Here is a 25,845-nt window from a genome sequence, read left to right as displayed (position 1 = left end):
AATTGCTGTTGCAGAAAACAAAGGCCTAGAGAGAATCTGCTCAAGGTCACTGAGCTATAGTGGGGCAGCCTGCTCTTTACTCCTTGACTCACACAGAGTTAAGAGAAAGGTAAGGTTATGCCTCCAGGAAGATGCCTACTAGGGGAGAAAGGCTACATAAAAGAGGAGCTAAATGCATTTTTTTTTTTAACCGTTGTATCTTCCACACCTAGAGAGACCGTAAACGAACTGCGAAAGTAGAAAATGGCTAAAAATCATGAAATGGAGGTTTAAAAGGAGCGATGTCTACTGCTGGGTGGAATCCAAAAAAGCTTCATGAAGGCCTGGGTTTGTATCTTGGCTCGAGTCTTGTTGTGTGACCTTAGGGGTGTATTAGTCACTCCTCTACTCCCTAGTTTTCTCGTCAATAAAACAAATGTACTTAACCCAAAGGGTTCTATGGGAAAACCGAGATAATACACATAAAGGTGCTTTACACAGTGGCCACCTAGAGTAAGCACTCTAACATGTAAGCTGTCATTCTCGTTGTTATTATTACTGATCAAAGCGTGGTGACCTTTCCAGCAGCTATTGCCTGCCCACAGTTCTGTGAAGCAACAGAAAACTTCCTAGTCCCCTGAGTGGAAAGACTCGATAACACAAAGCGGCCGGGTATGGCTCCAGGCCCCAGCATCCAGGGAGCTTACTAGCCTCCGCCAAATTTTCCTGACCTCTGAGCAGTGGTCGGCCGCTCTAGTATACGGTCCTCCGGTTCTCGGTGGTGAGAGGCCTCGCGCTTGCGCGGTGTGTGCGGCGGCGGGCGAGGGGCGGGCCGGTCGGCGAGCGGGCGCGGCGGCGCACCGAGGAGCGGCGGAGCGGAGCCCGCCTGTGCAGGTAACGGCGCTTGGACCGGCGCCGGGGAGGGAGTGGGGGTCTGTTACGCTTCAGGCCCCCAATGGGGAGGCTGCCTTCGCACTCACCCGGTCTCGGTCGTCTACGGACCCGGTCTACAGGGTCTTCTCTGTCCTGAAGTGTGGTTGGAGCGCTCGGGCGGCCCACGCCGCTTCCAACCCCGGACGGCATCCGAGGTGACGGCGAAGGCTCCGGAGGACCGCCCGGGGCCACCCTCTGATCTCCCCACCCGAAAAAAAAAAAAAACCCTAATCCCAGCGCGCCCGGGGGGTAGTTTTTGAAGCGGGAAAGAGCCCCAGTTTAGGTTTGTCGGCGGCTAATACGCCGCCTGGATGCTGGGACCCGGGGTCAGACCCACCGCTTTCTGGTATCGAGCCTTTCCACCCGGGACTGGGACGTTCTCTGTTGCCCACAGAGCTGTGGGCAGGTCATAGCTGCTGGGAAAGTCAGCACGCTCTGATCAGTAATAACAATGATAATGACAGTTTATGTTTACGAATTTAGCCCTCTCGAGTCCCGGACTTAACATAGAAGGTTCATCTCCAGGATCTGCACACTTGAGACTCAGGAGCTCAGAACCTCGCAGAGCAGCTTGTCTCCATTCTGGGGGGAACTGTCTTCCTCACGTAACTTTCATGGTCTGGTTTTATTCAGAACGATGCCAGACCATTGTCATCTTCGAAAACGGCTGCCATTTACCCTCTCACGCCTGCCCTTTGGGTTCCAGCTCCTATGTTCCTTCACTTGGAACATGGCTTTATATGGTCTCACATCTAAAGCCATTCGTTCTGGTATTTCTCTTCTGGCTCCACTTCCATTTTCCAGAGATTTCCTCAAAACTGGGTTCTTGAAGTACAACTGTAAGCAACACTGTTCTCAAGTCAGACAGACTTGAATTGTAATCAGGGACTGTGCCAATTTAAGTATGTGACTTTGGATAAGTCCCTTAACTTTGCTAAGCCTCCATTTTTTTTTTTTTCATCTAAAAATGGGATAATCATACGAATCTCCAACTGGTTGTGAAGATGAAAACAGGTGAAGTGCGAAAAATATTTAGCATGCTATCTAGCTGACACATAGTAAGCAATCAATTGATGTCAGTTATTTTTTGAACATATAATTCCCCAAAGAAGCACAATTTTCTTAGAATCAAATGCAAAATATAGTAACAAAACTTTTTTCATCAGTTACATAAGGAAGGTTTTTTAAAGTGATGTTACTTAGTGCAAAGAGTACTCAGTGAAGAGAATACCGTGGGCCAAGTGAGGGTACAACTTGATACAATCATTTGGGAAAGCAATGGAACTATATGTCAGGAGCCTCAGAAATGTCAGTTACTTCATTTCACAAATGCACATCGGAAAATTTTCTTTGGGAAATAATCCTAATGCAGAAAGGTGGTATTGTAGCATTATTTATGGTAGTGAAAATATTTAAACTTTTTAGGAAATTTTTAACATACACAACGGTAGATTAGGTAAATGACCCCCATGTGCTCATGACCCATCTTTAACAGAGATCAATATTTTGCCTATCTTGTTTTTGTGAAAAGTTTTAAACCTATTAAATGTCTAAAGACAGAAGAGTTGAATAAGCTGGGGTACATTTATGTAGAGTGTTATGAAGCTTTTAAAATAATTGGGAATTATGTATATGGTGTTATCACAACTATAAAAATTTAAAATTAACATCCAGTCTAGAAAAAACAGAAAAGTGAGTACAGTAAAATATTAACTAGTTTCTTTGGTGGTGGGACTGTGGATGATTTTCTCCTTTTCTATTTTTAGATACTTTATAAATAGTCTATAAAAGTCATATATTGTTATAACAAAGAAACAACAAACAAAATCTAAAAATATTGCACCTGAACATGATAGGTTATACCTTTTACCGAGAATAGCTTTAACTCTCCTTGATCTATTTTAGCAACCTACATTTACATGAGCATTCTTGTGTGCCATCTTGTGTTAGTGTTTCATATTGAGCTTATATATATGGTCAGCTAACACATTTAAATCTTTAAACAACCATCCTTATGTGTAAGTGATTTGACTCTGAAGTTTTATTCCCTTAATTTTGACTAGTGTTCCTCTTCAGGGTAGAGCAAGATTTCTTGTGATAGGATGACTCTTTTTCCCATTCCTTCTTTTCTTCCAACTCATACCTTATGCATTTATACACTCTTCCTAAAACAACCACTTTGAACAATTCAAATAAAATAATTTTGTTTTATCACAAAATTTTTCTTGTTCAAATAGATTGTAATGAGAACTGAAATAAATTCATTCTGCTCTTGATGATCTAGATCTGCTTTTTAAAATGATAGAGTACATTTAAAAACAGTTCAGGAGAGGGGTCACCTTACAAAAAATGTATAAGGAGTTTTGTTTCAAGTCGATTTGTGAAGAAATTTTGTTTCCTAGGTATGCAAAGAAGCCTTTTTACACAGATGTCCTTAGAGATAATATGGATCAGTCCGGAGTTCTCCTCTGGGTGAAAGCAGAACCCTTTATAGTGGGCGCCTTACAGGTCCCCCCTCCATCCAAGTTCAGTCTTCACTACCTCAGGAAGATATCCACCTATGTGCGAACCCGGGCCACAGAGGGAGCTTACCCACGCCTGTACTGGCCAACGTGGAGGCACATTGCATGTGGGAAGCTGCAGTTGGCTAAGGATCTGGCGTGGCTTTACTTTGAAATATTTGATAGTCTTGCAGTGAAGACAGCGGAAGAGCGCCTGGAATGGTCTGAGATTCTATCCAACTGCACATCTGAGGATGAAGTCGAAAGGCAGAGAAATCAGGTATGGCTTTATATATATGTGTGTTTAATTACTTTGGGAAATAAACTTTTTAACTTTTAATTTTTAAATTAAAGTATTTTATTTTTAAGTTTTTAATGTATATACTAGCTGTATAATATGTGGGGTTTTTTAGGTTAATGACCATTGAATCCCAAAGGGCCCTTTGGGTTTTTGAAGTTTTTAAAAACCAATTTGGCAGTACTTAATGAATTAGTCCTTAGTTAGCAATCCGTATTCACCTGCTTCCAAAGCAATGTTACAGGAACCCTGTAATTGAAAGAGGGAAATATTTTCATTGACTTGAAAAGGTGGCCCGGTTGGTGTAGCTCAGTGATTGAGCGTCAACCCATGAACCAGGAGGTCATAGTTCGATTCCCGGTCACATGCCTGGGTTGGGGCTCGATCCCCAGTGTGGAGTGTGCAGGAGGCAGCTGATCAATGATTCTCTCTTATCATTGATGTTTCTATCTCTCTCTTCACCCTTTCTCTCTCTGAAATCAATAAAAACATCTTCTAAAAAAAAGTATTTTGAGGTCAATGAGTGCTGATATGAACCACCTGACTTTTAAAGTGATCATCTGCTATGTGCTGGAATTCAAAGATTAGAACAGCATCTCTGCTTTCATGGCTTCATGGAGCTCATGGACTAGTAGGGAAAGCTGGTATGTAAAAAAGTGCTATTTAATGGTGTGGAATGTACAATAATTAAAAGTATACATAACATACAGAAATAGAATAGAGAAGAGAATGATTGATTCTGATGATCAGGAAGGACTTCACAGAGAAAGTATATTAATCAGAATGGGCTAGTTACAGTAGCAAGCAATCCAGCATTTCAATGGCTTGCACAATAACAGTTTATCTCTCATTTATGCAACACAGCATCTGTAGGCTTTTGTTGTCCAAGCAATGACTCAGGGACCCAGGCTTCTTCTATCTTTTGGAGCCATTATTATATTAGTCAGCTTTACCGTGGTTAAAAACAAACAAGCAAAAATGGCATTCTAGTGGCTTACAGTAACAAAGGTTTTTTTTTCTTGCTTATTTTACATGTAGACTACATCTTAGCTATGGCTCTCTTCCAGGCTGTGGCTTGGCTCTCTGTTCTTATTTGAGGACCCACGCTGAAGAAACAGCTTCTGGGTAGCTCTTCTATTCTTGTGACAGAGGGAAGAGCAACAAAGGAGGAAACTCATGTGTAACATACACTATGACTACTTTCATTCCATTGGCTAAAGTTTTGTCTTATGTCCATGCCTAAAATCAACGAAGGGGGCAAGTAAACTACCTCACAGGAAGTAAGGAAAATCCCATGGTTCGTATAAACCTCTTGAAGGATAGGGAAGTGAACATTTGCAAATATAATACAACTAGAGGCCCGGTGCACGAAATTCGTGCACGGTGGGGAGGGGGTGTCCCTCAGGCCAGCCTGCACCCTCTCCAATATGGGACCCCTCGAGGGATGTCCAACTGCCCGTTTAGGCCCGATCCTGGTGGGATTGGGCCTAAACGGGCAGTCGGACATCCCTCTCACAATCCAGGACTGCTGGCTCCCAACTGCTCGCCTGCCTGCCTTTCTGATTGCCCCTAACTGCTCCTGCCTGCCAGCCTGATCACCCCCCAAAAACATTCCGCTGCCAGCCTGATTGATGCCTAACTGCTCCCCTGCCAACCTGTTTGCTCCCAACTTCCCTCCTCTGCCGGCCTGGTCACCCCTAACTGCCCTCCCTTGCAGGCCTGGTCCCTCTCAGCTGCCCTCCCTTGCAGACCTGGTGCCTCCCAACTGCCCTCCCCTGCTGGCCATCTTGTGGTGGCCATCTTGTGTCCACATGGGGACAGGATCTTTGACCACATGGGGGCAGCCATATTGTGTGTTTAGTCAATCTGCATATTACTCTTTTATTAGATAGGACAGAGGCCTGGTGCAGAGGTGGGGGCCAGCTGGTTTGCCCTGAAGGGTGTCCTGGATCAGGATGGAGGTTCCCTTGGGGTGTGGGGCGTGGGGCGGCCTGAGTGAGGGGCCTGTGGTGGTTTGCAGGCCTCCCACACCCCCTGGTGACCCAAGCGGAGGCCCCGGTATCTGGAATTTATTTACCTTCTACAATTGAAACTTTGTAGACTGGAGCAGAGCCAAGCCTCCTGCTCACTCCGTGGCCGGCAGCCATTTCTGTTGGGGTTAATTCACCTTCTATAATTGAAACTTTGTAGCCTGAAGTGGAGGCCTAGGCCAGCCAGGGCACGTGGAAAGCTTGGCTTCCTCCGTTGCGGGGGGCAACCCTGGCCTGCTTTCTCCAGTTCCGTGGCTGCCGCCATTTCTGTTTGGATTTGTTTACCTTCTATAATTGAAACTTTGTAGCTTGAGTGGAGGCTTAGGCCAGCAAGGGCAGGCAGAAAGCTTGGCTTCCTCCGTTGCCTGGGAATCCTTGCTCTCTGTGGCTGTAGCCATCTTGGTTGGGTTTATTTGCATACTCGCTTTGATTGGCTGGTGGGCATGGCTTGTGGGTGTAACAAAGGTATGGTCAATTTGCATATTACTCTTTTATTAGGTAGGATTTGCCACATCCTTCCCCACTGGGACCTCACAGTCTTTCTCTTCTATTTTTACTTTTTGGGGGGGAGAGTTTTGGGGAGGCTTGAAAGTAGACTGGAAAATGCCATCTAATTGTGTGCCCAGGAAGAAAAGAAAAGGTATTTATTTAGCATCTAGCCAGTCTTTGCACATAGGGTAATATCTAAGCAAGGTTTTGAGGATTGAAAAGAAGTTTGGCAAGCAACCAAGAGAGGAAGGGCATTACGATTATTCATTAATCAAACATTTATTGAGTGCCTACTATATGCTAGCCCTAGTAGAGGATACTATAGATACAGAGATGAACAAAAACTCCAAATTTTTTGAGTGCTTACTATGTGCCACATTCTATTCTTATTAGGAATATAAAAATGAAAAAGAGAAGGATCTTGTAGTCCCCTGGGGAGGCAGGTATATGAAAGAATAATGACAATATAACAAATAGTTAATGGAAATATATATAAAGTTAGGGAATTATGCTGATTTTAAAAAGCCAGTCCGTCATGTGTACATACTATATGATTCTGTTTATATAATATTCTTGAAATGACAAAATTATAGAGATAGAGAACAAATAAGTGGTTGTCAGGGATTAAGGAAGTGGGGGTGAGAGTGGGAGAGGCGTGAGTATGGCTATAAAAGGACAACATGAGGGATTCTGCATTGGTGGAAGTATTCTGTATCTTGACTATCAATGTTAATATCCTAGTTGTAATATTTTACTATAGTTTTGCAAGATGGGAAACTGGGTAAAGTGTACATGGGATTTCTCTTTGAGTTCTTACAACTGCATGTGAATCTACAGTTATCTCAGATAATTTAATTAGGAAAATAAAAAATGTTTGCCCTGGCCGGTGGAGCTAAGTGGTTAGTGTCACCATGCACCGAAGGGTCTCCGTCAAGGGCACATACCTGGGTTGCATGTTTGCTTCTGGGTCCAGGTTTGTGTGGGAGGCAACCAGTCAATGTGTCTCTCTCACCTCGATTTTTCTTCAGTTCCTTAGCAATAGCAATTTTTAGCCAGGTTGGGAATCAGGGTAAACATAAGTATTTTTAGCCAGGTGTATTACTTTACTTTTTTGCCTCTCCTGTATGTGTATGGAAATGCATATATGAGGATAATCATGAGCTTCAAAAGCTGTTTCAAACCACACCCTTCAAATAAGAAATCACTTATAAACATCTATCAGACCAGCCCTGGTTGCTTTTTTAAGTCAAACAAACATCCCTTTAAGAATTTGATGAAAACCTGAGGCCTGCTCCCTACAAAATGTACATGCACAAAAAGATTACATACAATTTTAGATGTTGCACTGATATCCTAAACTTTCTTAATAAGTCTGTATGTGAGCCTTAGGTTAACTGACCTCTGTGTCTTCCTTTGTTTTATCTATCAATCTATTTATTCATTTTTGCTAAGGTGTTTTTTTAACTGTAATTTTAAACTTCTGCAATAATATACTTTTAAAAAGTATGTACTTCATTTTTCTTCATAAGTTTTGGGAGAGAATGTCTGACCATAGATGCTACACAGCTTTCCAAGAAGGTGACTCCAGTTTAATTAGATTTAGACACTGCTACATCTGTATATGAGAGACATACATAGCAAATGCTAGCGATGTTTCTACATTTGTCTTCCTAGGATCAGCAAACTGTTGTGAATTTTTTTTACTATGTCTGTTTAGTTGTAAACCTAGTGATTGATATGGTTTTAGGACCTGTGTTCATCATTTATTTTTTTTCTTGGACAGCTTTCAGTGGACACCCTACAATTTCTGCTCTTCTTATACATACAACAGTTAAATAAAGTCTCCCTGAGGACATCTTTGATTGGAGAAGAGTGGCCTAGTCCCAGAAACAGATCTCAATCTCCTGACCTGACAGAAAAATCCAGTTGTCATAATAAGGTACTGTTTAATTTTGGTGTCTTTCTCTGAAAGGGAGATTGTTTGTAAGAGAAATTGTTTGCCTTCATTAAAAATTATGTTGTGATTACTTATAAAAGCCATTGATTTTCTGGCTTGTTTTGTTTTGCTTTGCTTTTCACTTTTTTTTCCAAATTATAAAACAAAATCAAGGTGTGCAATCTTAAAATAGAGAAGTGACTTCAGTTCCTTCATTGACACAAAAATCACATGTTTTTCAGGCATATCATTCACTGTACTCTTATTAGCATTCCCATTTTCGAAAATGTTAATGAATTTGAATCTGCTTATTTGACTAAGGATAAATAAAAAGGTGGAGTGTTTACATAGTCTGTTGAAATCTACTGAAAAAAATTCTAAAAATATCTTATGTTTAGGTAATATGCTTAAGTATACTTAAGCTCAGCATGCTTAAGTAATTATTTGTGATGTGATATTCTAGAAGTTAAATTTAACCAGTTAACTGCCAGGATATTTTGAATTTAATTAAAAAAGGTCCGCCACTTGCATTTATAGACTCTTATGGTGTACAAATGGTTAACTGTCTCACATTGTGAATTTTAGAAAATCTTATTTCTTCTTTCTGTTTTTATAAAAAAAGTTTTTATCTGTTTATGTAAAAGTATTTTTTAAAACCTTAAGTGTAGATCTCAATATTTTTATCGTGTGCAGGCTCATTAATCTCCTTTTTCAAAGAAATCTGTTCACTCTTATATTTCATGATGATATTGCCTCCTAGTTCTGCTTCACTTCTTCTCACTTTTCATGAGCCTCTTTCCCTCTGGCCCTAACAAGCCATTGTTGCTTAGGATTCTGCAAATTTTGTCTTCTCATTTGACATAGTTATTCAGCATAATTCTTTTTCTCCCCATGACTTCATATATCTCAGTGGTCCTAAGTTTTTCTCCATTCTAGATTTCTCTCTTGACATAAGATGCCCTATCTCTACTTTAAATTCAGAATGTGCAAGTCCAGATGTATTAGAAATGCCAACCATTGCCTGCTATTTCCACACCATAGAGATCATAGTTCCTGCTGAATGAGCACCATTTAGAGATGGTGTTTTGAACTAAGAAGCCTGTATTACTAGTAAAATCTGGTTTTGCCACTTAATATCACATGATTTTAGGCAATTCAGTTAATTTTTCTAGGCTTCTCTTCTCCAAGTGGGGGTGATAATGCCTATTTCTTAATGGCTGTGAGAATTCAGTAATATATTAGCTTGAGATTTATTGCACACCAGTAAGTGGTGATTCTAGTTTGTGCTATAGTGTGACCTCTCCCAACAACTGATTAGACTAGGTATGGACACTTGACTAGAGTAGCCAATTCATTGGTATGTATTTAAAATTGGTCTGATTTGAAATGATGACCTGGCCTAATCAGTATTCCCAGGAACCAAAGAAAACCAGTTGGTGATGGGTGCTTCAGTTGACAGCTCATGTGGCATTGGGACCAGAATAGTCATTAAATTCATGATTGACCTGGAGTTATGAGGGATTAGAAACTCTGAGGTAATCAGAGGAAAAGAAGAGAATGGAACAGACATGCAGCGTGACACTGGCCCCTGAGAAAGAACCAGGTTCAAGATGGCTTTCCAGTTATAGTTCGGATGAGACCTACCTGTATGCAGTTTTGGAGATGATTGTGTGTCCCTACAGTTCAATCACCCTTTCTTGAATTAATTTGTATTCCCCATGCCAGTGAAAGTCCACCAGCCACCCATGTTCTCTCTCTCATCACCCATACCTCTTTAGTTATCGTCTTACTGATTGTGCCTCCAAATAACTGTTTAAAAGTCTGTCCCTTTTCTTCCTTTTATATAGGCCTTAATGCCCTTTGGGGGCGGGGGGGGCGCTTAATTTCTATAATTAGGTCCTACTTTGTCACCCTGCTGTTAGTCTACAGTCCACCCACTATACTGGAATTTCTCAAATGCAAAAGGATTATATCTCACTTCTATACAAACTCCATCAGTGAATTCTCATTGTCATTGGCGTTTTCGTATTGTACTCTATGGAACCACCACAGTGCCTACTATAGGGGAGGGGGGTGCAACAGAAGGGAGGAAGAACAAGTGAGGCTGTGGATAGCCCTGCTTCGATATGTCCTTTGGCATCCAAATGAGAGTTTATGAAAAAGAAAAAAAAAAAATGGTATAGCTATTGAGAAAATAGGTTTAAGTCCATGGCACACAAAATAAAGCCCAGATGTCTTAATGTTTTACACAACGCCTTTCATGATTGGTCTTGGCTAGTATTTTAACTTTTTTTTTTAACCTGTCACTTCCCAGCATGCTTTCTTCACCTCACCCAGAATTTCCAGTTCTTTGAACACAGCAGGTTATTTTACTTCTATGGGCCTTGGCATATGCTGTTTCCTATGCTCAAGTGCCTTTTTTCCTTGTCTGTTTGCCTAACAACATCAATCAAGAATCTGTTCACATTGCACCCACTATGATTTTTTTTTCCCCAAGTGGAATTCATTTTTCTCATACTCATAGAACATCTTTACAGATCTTTGCTACAGGTCTTATCTCATTGTGTTATGATTATTTTTTTATATTGTCTTTTCACTCATAGACTCTGAGTTCCTTGAGAGCAGGAACTATGTCTTATTCAGTTTTTATAATTCATCACTTAACACTGCTTGTATCACACACACACAAAAAAAAATCTGTCAAATGAATAAGCCACTTCATTGGGACATCTGCTAACTCAAAGCTTATTCCCAAAGTTATAGCTTCTCAAATTTAGTTACTGTAAGATTAGTTGCCTTGTTTCATCCAGTGGAATTTAAAATATTTTATAATTTGAGTAGGTAACTGAAGAAACCCAATGCTTCATTGAATGGATTTCAAGGTGGTTATTTTTATGTTTGATCTGAAACTTTTAGAGTATTTACTAGCTGTGTGACCTTGGGTGAGTTTTTTAACATTTAAAAAATTTTTTCATTGGTCTTAGAAAGAGGAAGGGAGGGAGAGAAACATTGATGTGAGAGAGAAACATGGATTGGTTGCCTCTCACATGTTCCTAAACTGGAGATAGAACTCTTAACCTGGGTATATGCCTGACTGGAATTGAACTTGCCACCTTTTGGTATATGGGGTATATGGCTCCAGCCAACTGAGCCATACCAGCCAGGGCTTTTTAACTTTTCTATATCTCTTATTTCCTCATCTGTAAAATGGGCTATTTTAAGATTGTTGTTAGGATTAAATATGTTAAATTTTGTGTAATACTTAATGCTTGGCACACACTAAGGGTTAACTATTAGTATTTTGAATTGGTTAAGGTGGAGAGAGAATCTGTTTGTACCTATCACACACACAAAGTCTTACAAGGTTTATTTGGCACCTTAAATTCTTTGTTGAGGATGAGGCAAAGTAGAAATACAAAATAACTGAAGTATAAAAGTTTCAGGTCTTAATAGAATCTCTTTATTCTGTTAAGTGTTTTTTTTAATGTTTTTTAGAACTGGAATGATTACAGTCACCAAACGTTTGTCTATGATCATCTGTCAGATCTCCTTGAGCTGCTTTTAGATCCAGAACAACTCACTGCATCATCTCATTCGACTAATAGTAGTCTAGTCTCTAGAGAAGCTGTGGTGGCACTCAGCTTTCTTATTGAAGGTGCAGTGAGGAGAACCAGGAAGATATACCCACTTCATGAGCTTGCACTGTGGCAACCACTACATGCAGAAAGTGGCTTCTCAAAGATTTCTAAGACCTTTTCTTTCCATAAGCTGGAAGCCTGGTTGAGAGCCTGTTTGACTGGGAATCCTTTTGGTACCTCTGCTTGCCTCAAGTCTGGAAAGAAATTGGCTTGGGCTCACCAAGGTATTTAATACTTTAATCTATATTAAATTTGAATGACAACTTAGAGAACTTAGGGTTTTCTGATGTATTAATGATCACACATCTAACGTAGAAGACCTAAAAAATATTGCTACTATAAAAGCGAAAAGAGGAGCATTTTTCTTCTGAATATATGTCTTTTTCTTTCAAGGCAGCAATAGTCTCACAAGATTTATTAGTCCAGGTCATTTTGACTTCAGTTAACAGAAACTCCAACTTCAGTTAGTCCTCTTTTTGCTCTGCTTTTCTCTTTTCAACTCTTTCTTCCTCTCATACTCATAGGCTCATTTGCTTCAGGTCTTCCTATTATGCACCACGGCAGAATTTGGCCATTCTGCAGTTATACAACCGCAGGTCCTTTTTAGCTCTACAGACACAAGCAGACTAGATATCTCTAAATTGGAAATTTAAATTTATCATAGAATCTGGCTTTGGTTGCATCCGTTATCTATTTTCAATAGTCCAGCGATGGTTAAAGGGATAGGTTCAGGTGCCATGTGACTTCTTGGGGCCCAGGTATAAGTTTTAAGAGAAGTAAGTGCCTATATTCAGGCAAATGTCAGACAAAATTAATGAAAAAAACACCTAGAATATACTTTCATAATCTCTGAATTTTAAAGATAAAGAGAAAATAGGTTCTGTGCAACAAATATAAGAAAAAAATCAGTTTTGTTTCAAATTTGTATAATGTAAACAATGGTTGATCAACAACTACAGAACATGGAGCAAAAACAGTGATCTAAGAATTCTATATTCAACTGAGCTATTGCTTTAGTATGAGATCAGAGACTCTCAGATATGTAAGTCTCCCATAAATACATAAGAGATATTACATAATTCTTAATGTTGATGAAAGAATATAGGTGCAAATAAATTTTTAAATGTTAGAGTAGAGACTAGTAGAAAAAAAAAGATATCTAACCTCTTAGGATTATACTAGAGGCCTGGTGCACGAAATTCATGCACTGGGGGAGGAGGGTGTCCCTCAGCCCAGCCTGTGCCCTCTCGCAGTCCAGGACCCCTCGCTCCTTACCACTCGGCTCGCTGCTCCTTAGCGCTGCTGTGGAGGCAGGAGAGGCTCCTGCCACTGCCACTGCACTCGCCAGCCATGAGCTCAGCTTCTGACTGAGCAGCACTCCCCTTGTGGGAACACACTGACCACCAGGGAGCAGCTCCTGCATTGAGCATCAACCCCCTGGTGGTCAGTGCACATCATAGCGACCAGTTGTTCTGGTCGTTGCATCGTAACGGTTGCTTAGGCTTTTATTATATAGACTAGTGGCCTGGTGCACGAAATTCATGCACGGGGGGGAGGGTGTCCCTCAGCCCAGCCTGCACCCTCTCCAATCTGGGACCCCTCAAAGGATGTCCTACTGCTGGTTTACAGGGATCGGGCCTAAATCGGCAGTCGGACATCCCTCTCACAATCCGGGACTGCTGGCTCTAGCCGCCCGCCTGCCTGCCTGCCTGATTGCCCCTAACCACTCTGCCTGCCGGCCTGCTCGCCCCAAACTGCCCCCGCTGCCGGCCTGCTCACCCCCAAAAGCCCCCCTGCCAGCCTGATCACCCCCAACTGCTGGCCTGCTTGCCCCCACTTTCCCTCCCCACTGGCCTGCTCACTCCAAACTGCCCCCACCCGTCCTGATCACCTCCAACTGACCCCCACTGGCAGCCTGCTCACCCCCAACTGGCCCCCCTGCTGGTCTGCTTACCCCCAACGGCCCCTGCCGTCCCATCCTGGCCTGATCACCCCACAGCGACCCAAGGTCCCAGCCCCTCCTTTTTTTTTTTTTTTTCCCCAGCGCCTCCTTGAGTGGAGGCCAGGGTCGGCTGGAAGCAAGTATCTAGGATTTATTTATCTTCTATAATTGAAACTTTGTAGCCTTGAGCGGAGGCCAAGGCCGGCCAGGGCGGGCGGGAAGCTTGGCTTCTTTCATCACCGGGGGCAACCCAAGCTTCCGGCTAGCTCCAGTTCCGTGGCTGCCACCATTTTTGTTGGGGTTTATTTATCTTCTATAATTGAAACTTTGTAGCCTTGAGTGGGGGCCAGGGCCAGCCAGGGCAGGTGGGAAGCTTGGCTTCCTCCATTGCCGGGGCAACCCAAGCCTCCTGCTTGCTCCAGCTCCATGGCTGGCTGCCATCTTGGTTGGGTTAATTTGCATACTCACTCCTGATTGGCTGGTGGGCATGGCTTGGTGTAGCAGAGTGATGGTTAATTTGTATGTTTCTCTTTTATTAGTGTAGATATTAACATGGTACATAGTAGGTTAACAAGTAATTTTTATCTTTTTTTGCCACTTGTACTTAAAATTTTTCTACAACAACCATATTATTTATCTAATATAAGGTAATAAGAATTATTTTAAAAGACAAAGAATAACATACTTCACATTTAGCCAGTATTCTTTACAAGGGTGTCCTGATGGCTTGCAGGGAAGTGCTGTCTAAAAAGCCAGTCCCATAATAGCAGGACTGTGTTAGGAGGACAACCTGCACAGATTTTTTTGAGTGTCAGTTTGTTCAAGGCACTATGTTTGAGAGGAAGATGTGTTTTCAGTATGATATTGGGAGTAAAGATATAAACCAAAAAAGAATTCATGAAATGATATGGTAAATAACTTAGGAGAGGTTCAGTATTAGTGTTATGGCAATTTAAAGAGATTATTTAAGGGTAGGGATGATAAATTAAGGTCTCTTAGAGAAGAAGATATTTGAGTTGGCTCAGCTCTCCAAAGCTACTAGTATATGACCTTAGACACATTACTTAATTTGAAGGGTAGACATGAAAAATATCTTAGCTCTATCTAGGCAATCTTGAATGGATTATAAGTTTTAAAATTTTTATAAAATTTTAATTTATTAAATACTGCAAACATACAGAAAAGTACAGAGAATAGTACAGCAAACACCTTTTTACCCAATATTCAGATCTAACATTTTTAAAATCTTATATGTATCTAATTTTAGACATATACATTACACATGTAGAAATGTATAACAACATATGGTTGATGTTTTTCTTTCATTTGAAACTATCTCATTTATATTTTTCTTAAATAGTTGAAGGGATGACCAAAAGAGCTAAGATTGCTTGTAATACTCATGTGGCCCCTAGGATGCATCGCATGGTGGTGATGAGCCAGGTTTACAAGCAGACACTGGCCAAGAGCTCAGATACTCTGGTGGGGGCACATGTAAAGATTCATCGTTGCAACGAATCTTTTATATATCTGCTCTCTCCCTTACGGTAAGCACAGTCTTCATAGTGTTCTGATATTTTGACATTTTCTTTGGACTAGAATTGAACTCTTTTTTACCATCAGAGAATAATTTTGTATTCAAATATTTTTTACCTTATTCTCATTCACAGGAATTTACCTCAGTTTTTTATTTTTCAGGTCTGTGACAATTGAGAAATGCAGAAATAGTACCTTTGTTCTTGGCCCTGTACAGACTGCTCTTCACCTCCACAGCTGTGACAACATTAAAGTCATTGCCGTTTGTCATCGTTTGTCCATCTCTTCTACAACAGGCTGCATCTTTCACATTTTGACACCTACACGCCCACTCATTCTCGCTGGGAACCACACAGTAACTTTTGCCCCTTTTCATACCCATTACCCAATGCTGGAGGACCATATGGCCAAAACTGGCCTTGCTACGGTGCCTAACTATTGGGATAATCCAATGATTGTGTGCAGAGAGAACAGAGACACAAGTGTCTTCCGACTCTTACCACCTTGTGAATTCTATGTATTTATTATTCCCTTTGAAATGGAAGGGGACACAACAGAGATACCTGGGGGTCTTCCATCTTCATATCAGAAAGCACTGGGTCATAGAGAACAGAAAATACACATCTGGCAGAAAACTGTGAAGGAGGCTCGTTTGACAAAGTAAGTATTTTCTACAAGTAATACTTTGTCTTTTATGTAAAATTCCATGGAAAGCAAATTAATCTGCATGTATTTATAGCTGTGCTAAAGTAATAAAAATATAAAATATGTCTTTAGTTAAGGCTTGTATTTTCAGGTCAGTATTTCAGGTACAGTTTGGGGAGATGAGAGTGAATGGATACTCAAGTATTAGACTTCCCTTTTCAAAGAAGCTTAAGTTTAATTGGCAGATATAAAACTTATATGAATGAAAGATCATATATAGCATATGCCACATAATCCTATACTTAAATGGATTAGTTTTAGTTTTTAATTTACTCTTCTACACTATGATGGTGGTTCTCAAGCTTGGTCATGCATCAGAATCATCCAAGGGCTTGTTAAAAATGCATATTTCCTGGGTCCACCACACTGCAGATTTATTCCTTATGCTAGTCCATGGACTAATGCCAGTTTTTGTCAAAATTTTCCCTAATCCATGCTTTCTCTCTCTCTCTCTCCCTCCCTTCCTCTCCCTCTAGAATCAATAAAAAACAAACATATCCTCAGGTGAGGATTAAAAAAAAAAGACTTGATCCAGCCATAGGATTTTCTGTATGCATTCTTATGGCTTTGTTCTCATGATATGGATTTAGGGAAAGAAATACAGGGTGGAGCAAAAGTAGGTTTACAGTTTTTATGGAATATAATACAATAATGAATAAATAATAATACAAGAATAAATTGTTTTGCATACTCACAACTGTAATCCTACTTTGCCCCACCCTGAATATATCCATACACAGTTGCTACATGCCAAAAATATAAAGATCACTAATAGAACTCATGCTTTACCTGGGAATTCATTGTGATAATGCTGCTATCTTTCGCCAACATTTCACCTGGTTTGCATCATAAATTGAGCCACCAAGATAATACTACAAACTAGTCAGTCTCATATCATAGAATAATGATGACCATAATAGCAGGTAATATGTATGGAGCACTTACTATGTAACAAGTGCTATTTTTAAGCACCTTCTATGTATTAACTCATTTATTCTTTATAACAATACCCTATTACAGAAAAAGAAACTGAGAAACAAAGAGATTAAGTAATTTACCCAAAGTCACACAGGAGCTGGAATTCACAACTAGTCAGCCTAGTCCTAGCACCTGAGTTCTTAGTGTCTATTATTTTCTGGGAACTATTGTGTTATATAACTAGAGGCCCAGTGCACGAATTTGTGCACCAGTGGCGTCCCTCGGCCTGGCCTGCGGGATCAGGCCGAATGCAGCTCTCCAACATCCCCTGAGGGATCCCGGATTGCAAGAGGGCACAGGCCAGGCCGAGGGACCCCACCAGTGCATGATTGGGGCTAGGGAGGGATGTGGGAGGTTGCCCAGCTGGGAAGGGACCGCGGGATGGCTCCAAGTCGTGTTTGGCCCGTCCCACTCAGTCCCAATCGGCCGGACCCCAGCAGAAAGCTAACCCACCGGTTGGAGCGTCTGCCCCCTGGTGGTGGTCAGTGCACATCATAGCGAGCAGTTGAGCGGCCTTAGCATATCATTAGCATATTACACTTTGACTGGTTGAACAGACAGACACTTAGCATATTAGGCTTTTATTATATAGGATATGTAATCTATATATATATAAAAGCCCAGTGACCGGAAGAGCAGAATGACCAGAATGACCCGTGGCTATGACGCGCACTGCAGCAGCCAACCAGCCTGATCCAGGCCCCGATCAGCCACTTCCCCCGGCCAGCCCTGCCCCTGATCGGCCCCCAACACCCTGATCAGGGGAGGGGCCAGCCAGCCAACTGCCTACGGCTCCTCCCGCCATCCCCCGCTGGCCCAGCCCTATGGGCCCCCATGGGGCGAACCAGCCGGATCCCACTCATGCACGAATTTGTTCACCAGGCCTCTAGTATGTAATATAATAGATACTTATAATGATGCTATATAAAAATGATCATTGGGAAAACATCCTTTTAAGGTAATTTTATTGTTTGAAAGCTATTATATATATGCCTAGATTTTCCTTGCACACATGCCCCCTGGTGGTCAGTGAACGTCATAGCGAGCAGTTGCACGGCCTTAGCATGTACATGTGGTGAGTGTTTAATAAACATTGACTGTGAATCATTGTGTATTCAGGTGGTAAGATCCAGGATAACACTACAAACAAGAAAAAGCACTCAATTTAACTTTGGGAATATAGGAAAACAGAAGAGTTATTGATCAATTTGAAAACAAATTGCCAACATGGTCTTTTAAAAATGATTAGATCGTATCATTTTTCTGCTCTGACCCCTCTAATGACTTCCCATTATACCTGGAATAAAATCTAAAATCTTGACCATACTACCAGCCCTCCTGCCTCATCTTCTGCTGTTCTTTTCTTCATTTATTCCCCTTCTGCCATGCTATAGTTTTCTTGCTATTACTTAGCCATTGTCCTTGGACCAAAGATCACCAGGAATGGATATATAGAACAAAGCTGGGTCTTATTACTCATTGCAAGTAGGGAGAGAATTGTGTTTCATTTCAGGAAACGTGTTAAAAAGAACTTATTGGATTTTGACTTGTGTTGGGTGATTTGGGGGAGGGTTCTAGGAAGCAAGGCTTTGTTGTGGGTTGGATGCTATGTGGAAGCAAGAGATTCTATGATTTGGCTTAATAATTTTTGTACTAAAGGCGGGAAGAATAAAGTGGAGCTAAAACTATAATTGTAAAGAAGCAGCAATTACTCATTAGCCAGGAAAGGGTAATGTTTGGTAATTTTTGTGGTTTGGACCACAAAATGTTTTGTCTTTTGTCTGGACTGAGATAAGATTATGGAGTGGTCGAGTTCTTGCCTTGATCTATTATCATCCCAGAGTGGTTTTGTGTAATGATCTTCTGTGGAATTGTTTATGTTCAACAAACGAACAACACAGCTACATTAAGACCTAACTGATAGTACTAAGCCAGCTCCTGGTTGTCAGAAGCTACTCTTCTCTTTCTTATCTTGATCATATTAATATGCTCTCACTTTAGAGCTTTTGCACTTCTTGTTTCCTCTGCCTGGAATGTTTTATCCAGATACTTATTTGCTCAATCCATCACTTCATTCATACCTCTGCTTAAGTGTTATTTTAGAGAAGCTTTCTTTGTTCATTCTTTTTCTAAAATAGCATTCTCAGTACTCTCCATTCCCTTACTCTGCTGTATTTTTCTTGAAGGTATTTACAACTACTTAAGTTCATATCATATATTTATTTTATTTCTTCCCTACTAGAATATACATCTATAAAGCACATAGACTACACAGATACATTGTGACTGGCGCCCTCTGGAGTCGTACAGTACAGACCCTCCTGGACAGCAACCTTGTCTCTTCTCCTTTGCACATTTATCCCCATGAGTCAGAACACTTGGTCCTCAGTAAATATCTGAATAAATAACCACAGTAGGACAAAGTATGTAATTATTGATAACTCTTTATAAGGAGGGCATTGTATTTGACTAAATTAATTTTGGGGGGTGATGGTCTAATGTACAGAACTGAACAGAACAGTTATTTGGAGAGAACAAATGGGTAACTAGAAATAATTTAACATTTATTCCATTAACGTGTTTTCTAATCACTTGGAGTAAAATTAATATAAATTAGTGTTTTTACATTCTTTTTGCTCTCAACTGAAATTTTAGGGATCAAAGGAAGCAGTTCCAGGTGCTTGTGGAGAATAAGTTTTATGAGTGGTTGATTAATACAGGACATCTCCAACAGCTGGACAGCCTTGTGCCCCCTGCAGCAGGTTCCAAACAAGCAGCAGGATAAGACTCCTACATCAAAACACTGGTAGGCATTTATAATACAGACGACTTAAAACAAATTACTTTGGGGAAATATTGTAAGCACACACACAAAAAAACTGCACAGAATATTGTTACCAGCTGTTGCCAAAATTTTTCCACCACTCCCATCAGCATATACAGACCTTTACATACCCATGTTTGCCACAGTTTATAGTGAGAAGACCAACAAAATACTTAGGTGGAACCTATTGAATTATGGGCAAACATAATAGCCAAGTTTTGTCTTTTTTGCCTCTTGCCTGGCAAAATTTGTACTGTCCAAAGATACTGCTTTCCCCATACATAGCTTTAGGAATTTTATTCCACCTTCATAACATATCTTTCCTCTTTCCCATCACTCCACACACAAACCGATTAATAAATTAGGTGGTCTTTGTTCATTGCACATGAGCTTTAATAAGTTACCAGAATTAATCCAAATGAAGATTTGAATTCTGAACTCTAGGAGATCATAGATTCAATGGAGGTGGAGATGGATAGAGAGAAATTTAATGGAAATTATTTAATCCAAATATGTAGTATTCTTTTTATAGACATTAGTATACTTTGCCATTTTAAAGACTGACAATAGAAAAACAAAGGACATAAATAGGTAGAAAAAATACAAAGCACAAAGATGTTCACTTTCACTTAAAGAAATATAGGATACTATTTTTCATCTATCAAATTGGCAATGATAAAAAACTGATGGTGCCGAAACCGGTTTGGCTCAGTGGATAGAGCGTCGGCCTGCGGACTGAAAGGTCCCAGGTTCGATTCCGGTCAAGGGCATGTACCTTGGTTGCGGGCACATCCCCGGTAGGGGGTTGTGCAGGAGGCAGCTGGTCGATGTTTCTCTCGCATCGATGTTTCTAGCTCTCTATCCCTCTCCCTTCCTCTCTGTAAAAAATCAATAAAATATATTTTTAAAAAAACCTGATGGTTTGCAACACTGGCAAGACATTTCACTTACCATTGGGGAAAGTGTAAACTTGTGCAACCTCTTTGGAGGATAGTTTGGCAAAATCAAAATTAAAAATACACGTATTCTTTGACTTAGTAATTTCACTTTTTAGATTTATCTTATAAATACACTCATGTATGGAAAGATCTCTGTAAAAAATATGTTCATTGCAGCAATGTTTGAAATAGCTGTAGACTGGAAACAACCAACATGCTTCTCAAGAGAGAACTGATGCCTAATGAACTGGTGCATTCATGTCATGGAATGCTCTTTAAAAAGGATGAGATATATCTGAATGTGCTGATATTGAATGATCGCTGAGCCAGGGGTGGGAGGTGTAGGATGAATTTGTGTGTAAAATGTTCCCTTGTATGTTTGAAAAAAGGAAAAGATTATCACACATATTTATATGCTAATTATATGCCTTAAAATTTCTAAAAGATAATAAATTATTAACAGTAGTTGTCTTTGAGAAATGAGACTGGGTGTCTAGAGAGGGAAAACATTTAAAATTTTTTATTGAACTATAATTCACTTACATAAAAATCACCTTTCTAAAGTGAAAAATTCAGCAGCTTTTATTATATTCACAAGTTTGTACAACCGTCACCTTTAACAAATCCAGAACATTTTCATCACCCTAAAAATAAACCCCATACGCATAGACAAGTTACTCCTTATTCCTCCAACTGTGGATATCTTCTCTTCCCCCAGTATTTGACAACCGCTAATATTTCTTAATTTGTCAACTCTGGACATTTCTTATAAATGAAGTCATATAACATGTGGCCTTTATAACTGGTGTTTTTCACTTAGCATAATGTTTTCAAGGTTTATCCATGTAGCATGTCATTCCTTTTTATGACTGGATAATACTCCATTATATGGATTATACCACACTTTGTTTATCTGTTCATCAGTTGATGGACATTTGAGTTGTTTCCACTTTTTAGCTATTATGAATAATGCTGCTATGAACTTTTGTGTATAAGTTTTAGTACAGAAATGTTTTTATTTTTCTTGGGTATATACCTAGGAGTGGGAAGGTCATATGTTTAACTTTTGACTAAATGCTCAACTATTTTCTAAAGCTGTGTACTAATTCTTTATTGTTTACTTTATATATTGTTTGCATTCTTAAAAGTTATTTTTATTAAAAAGGAATTTTACAATAGTTAGTAAATGCTAAGATTGAGAATTGGAAATCTGCCTGGCTGGTGTTGCTCAGTGGTTAAGCATCAGTCCATGAACCAAGAGGTCACTGGTTCAATTCCCAGTCAGGGCACATGCCCTGGTTGTGGGCTCCATCCCCTGTAGGGAGCATGCAGGAGGCAGCCAATCGATGAAGTTTCTCTCTATCCCCCAAATTAAAAAAAACACACACACAAAGAATTGGAAATCTGATGAAGATTATAAGGAAACTAGAGGCCCGGTGCAGAACATTCATGCACTGAGGGGGAGGGGGTCCCTCAGCCTGGCCTGCGCCCTCTCACAGTCTGGGACCCTGAGGGGTCCTTAGAGCTGCCGCGTAAGCTGGAGAGGCTCCCACCACTGCTGCTGCGCTTGTCAGCCATGAGCCCGGCTTCTGGCTGAGTGGCACTTCCACAGGGGGAGTGCACTGACCACCAGAGGGCAGCTCCTGCATTGAGCGTTTGCCCCTGGTGGTCAGTGCATGTCATAGTGACCCATCGTTCCGCAGTTTGGTCGATTTGCATATTAGCCTTTTATTATATAGGATGGGAACTATAACAGGGTAAAATTTTAGTTTAAACTAATCCCCATAACCTGCTAATTTTTAAGGTTTTATGTATGAATTTCTTTTTTATTATGAACTAATGTGTTCCTCAGAGAAAAAGGAATATAATTATCTTTAAACTTTATGTATTTTATTACTCCTAATTAATCTCAGACCTTGAAAATTTATGTGATTTTATAATTACAAGTTTTTTTTCCTAATTATTTTCAGGAAGGCAATAGAAAATGCAGTTAATTTTAATTTTTCTTTTATCTTCAGGGCCTTGGAAACATGAATGGAAGCTATTCATTGGGAAGGTGCTCTTGCTACTTTAAATGACTTTGGGGCTTTCTCTTCCTTGATTTCCATTCTATACTCATTTATTACCATTTCAGTTGAATTTTAGGTAAAATGACTACCATATAAATGTACTGTTTATAGAATATCAGAAGATTCATCTTTGTGATGCCAAAATGAAAAGTTGATGAAGTCAGTCCCATTGTATGTATGTTCATATTACAGTGATTGAATGTAGATTTAAAAGTTAACTTCACATTTTAATTTGTCTGATAAAAGGGTTTCAGCCTTTCTGGTGTTAAGAGTTCTATAGTTCCTTGTAACTATTTAAGAGGAAATAGCTACTTTCTTAAAAAATAATTGGAAAGAAAGTATGATTGTTGGTATATAAATATAGCAGAGATAGTTTTTTATACAAAGACATTTTAGTCCTTAAAGTATGAAACTTAATGAAACTGTAAAATCTTTTTTTTTCATTTTTTGCTTCAGATTTTCAATAAACAAAGCTCTAAAAAGTAATTTTCTCCTTTTGATAAAAAGTTAAGCTTCACTTTTAACTTTTGAAAAGGTTCCCAATGTTATTCTGTGATATCAAAATAAAGTTTACATTTGATTGGGAAAGCTGTGTTCTTTAAGATAATGTAAAACAATTATCAAGTTAGTAAAATGAATCTGGTTGCTGATAAATGTTGTTTTATCTGCTTATTGACTATTTAATTAGTAATTATATTAAAAAAAAGGGCTTGATCTTTTATTTCTAAAATGAAAATTAAACCTCGGACTCTGTTAATTCTAATTGAGGTTTTCAAAGTTTTTATTTTAAGGTGAAATGTGACTAAGCAGAGTGTTATCAAATAAACACTGGAGTAATAGAAGTGTATTTTGTAAGTTGCTATTGGTTAATAAAATTAATGGTATTAATTTCTTTTTTTTTAATGGTATTAATTTCTTTAAAGTTTATAAAATTCTCAAAACTACACATATAACTTAATATTTTGTTTCTCATATCAAGGCACATTTATCATTTTCTGAATTGACCATAATGTATCTTGGGGCATCTCATTTATAAAAATATTTGTTGGATACTTGGTTGGTAGAAAGATGAGGAAGTTGGACTTTTGAGAAAAATATACTTGACCAGGAAAAGTAAAATGGAGGTGGGGTTTTTTTCATGTGTGTGTGGTCTTTTTAGCATATATAAGATGTAATCTCATTCTTAAAGTCTGAGGTATATTAAATGCCAACATGTTCTCTAAACAAGTCCCAGTATGATATTGCAGAGAAATGCCACCTGGCTTAGCTAAACCTTTGCAAATTCAAGAGTCCCTGTAGTAGCTTTCTGTGTCAGGCTACGTATGTAGCACCCTTTCTTGTGGATTAGAATTGTGTGTGTGTGTGTGTGTGTGTGTGTGTGTGTGTGTGTGTGTTTAAAAAATTTTCAACTTAACAGTTGTAAGAATCTGAATTCCTACATATTTTTTTGTCTTAGATTTACCAAGTGTTAAACATTTTACAACATCCACTTTACCACTCTTTATATAGTATTACTAGAGGCCCAGGGCACGAAATTCATACACAGGTGGGGTCCTAAGGCCTGGCCGGCAATCAGGGCCAATCGGGGCCTTCCTTCATTCTGCACTGCCCCCTGGTGGTCAGCGCACATCATAGTGAGCAATAGAACTCCCACAGGGATATTTTGCATATTAGTCTTTTATATATATAGATTACTTTCTTTTGCTCAATGATTTGAGAGTAGGTTGCAGACATCTTGGGCCTTTACTCCTAAATACATTAGCATGTACTTCATAAAAAACACAGACATTCTCTTACCTAGCTAGTCATAGTACAATGATTAAATTTCAGAAGTTTAACATTGGTACTATAGTATTATCTAATTTACAGTTTATGTTAAAATTTTTGCTAATTGTTACAAAGATGTCCTTTGTTGTGATTTTTTTTATTCAAACAAGATCATGTATTGCTTTTAAGCTATGTAAATTTTGTTGCTTTGCAACATGTCACTGCTGTTCAGAAATAGAGTTTATCCTTGTGACTCATCTCCTGCAAGTTTTATTGAAGAAAAAAAAGATATTTGGGATTTCAAGGTGGCTGCTTTCTAGAAAACCAAATTTGCCGGGTAAGAGGACCATTTTTATTTTTTTTTTTTGTTTTTAAATAAATCTTTATTGTTCAGATTATTACAATTGTTTCTCCTTTTTTCCCCCCATATCTCCCCATCACCCGGTTCCCTCCCCCCCGTTGTCCTTATCCATAGGTGTATGATTTTTGTCCAGTCTCTTCCCATACCCCCCACACAAGACACCCCTTTCCCCCTGAGAATTATCAATCCACTCCCATCCTATGCCTCTGATTCTATTATGTTCACCAGTTTATTCTGTTTCTCAGATTTTTAATTCACTTGATTTTTAGAATCACTTGTTGATAGATATTTGTTGTTCATAATTTTTATCTTTACTTTTTTCTTCTTTTTCCTCTTTTTAAAGAATACCTTTCAGCATTTCATATAATACTGGTTTGGTGTTGATGACCTCCTTTAGCTTTTTCTTATCTGTGAAGCTCTTTATCTGCCCTTCAATTCTGAATGATAACTTTGCTGGGTAGAGTAGTCTTGGTTGTAGGTTCTTGCTATTAATCACTTTGAATATTTCTTGCCATTCCCTTCTGGCCTGCATAGTTTCTGTTGAGAAATCAGCTGACAGTCATATGGGTGCTCCCTTGTAGGTAACTAACTGTTTTTCTCTTGCTGCTTGTAAGATTCTCTCTTTGTCTTTTGCCCTTGGCATTTTAATTATGATGTGTCTTGGTGTGGTCCTCTTTGGATTCCTCTTGTCTGGAGTTCTGTGCACTTCCTGAACTTGTAAGTCCATTTCTTTCACCAGGTGGGGGAAGCTTTCCGTCATTATTTCTTCAAATAAGTTTTCAGTATCTTGCTCTCTCTCTTCTTCTGGCACCCCAAAAATTCAGATATTGGTACGCTTAAAGCCATCCCGGAGGCTCCTTATGCTATCCTCACACTTTTGGATTCTTCTTTCTTTCCGCCTCTCTGGTTGGGTGTTTTTTT

General features: G+C 39.6%; 1 protein-coding gene across 5 annotated transcripts; it reads left to right on the top strand.

Moving 5' to 3' along the window:
- Positions 1-803: 803 nt before the first annotated feature.
- Positions 804-24,900, top strand: TBCCD1 (TBCC domain containing 1). Of its 5 annotated transcripts, none has more exons than XM_008157569.3 (8): positions 804-873; positions 3,315-3,693; positions 8,014-8,169; positions 11,662-12,028; positions 15,107-15,293; positions 15,445-15,942; positions 19,621-19,771; positions 22,746-23,559. In XM_008157569.3, the coding sequence occupies exons 2-7, from the start codon at positions 3,358-3,360 to the stop codon at positions 19,748-19,750; spliced, it is 1,674 nt and encodes a 557-aa protein (XP_008155791.2). In that variant the 5' UTR covers positions 804-873; positions 3,315-3,357; the 3' UTR covers positions 19,751-19,771; positions 22,746-23,559. The 5 variants fall into 5 exon arrangements, with proteins under 5 accessions (XP_008155791.2, XP_054569789.1, XP_054569790.1 ...); XM_054713814.1 differs by lacking the exon at positions 22,746-23,559 and adding an exon at positions 24,832-24,900 and having other exon boundaries at positions 820-873; XM_054713815.1 differs by having other exon boundaries at positions 820-873; positions 11,935-12,028.
- Positions 24,901-25,845: the final 945 nt, after the last annotated feature.

This window comes from Eptesicus fuscus, chromosome 3, assembly GCF_027574615.1.
Source record: "Eptesicus fuscus isolate TK198812 chromosome 3, DD_ASM_mEF_20220401, whole genome shotgun sequence".
Taxonomy (NCBI): Eukaryota; Metazoa; Chordata; class Mammalia; order Chiroptera; family Vespertilionidae; genus Eptesicus; species Eptesicus fuscus.
Note: the sequence above shows the minus strand (reverse complement) of the source record. Positions and strands in the feature narration are given on the sequence as shown.

What these genes read in the sequence shown, in the direction of transcription:
- TBCCD1 (XM_054713814.1), top strand. Translation starts at nt 3,358, where the DNA reads ATGGATCAGTCCGGAGTTCTCCTCTGGGTGAAAGCAGAACCCTTTATA. An exon ending in TCGAAAGGCAGAGAAATCAG is followed by an intron (nt 3,694 to 8,013) that starts GTATGGCTTTAT and finishes TTTCTTGGACAG; the next exon opens with CTTTCAGTGGACACCCTACA. An exon ending in AAGGAGGCTCGTTTGACAAA is followed by an intron (nt 15,943 to 19,620) that starts GTAAGTATTTTC and finishes CTGAAATTTTAG; the next exon opens with GGATCAAAGGAAGCAGTTCC.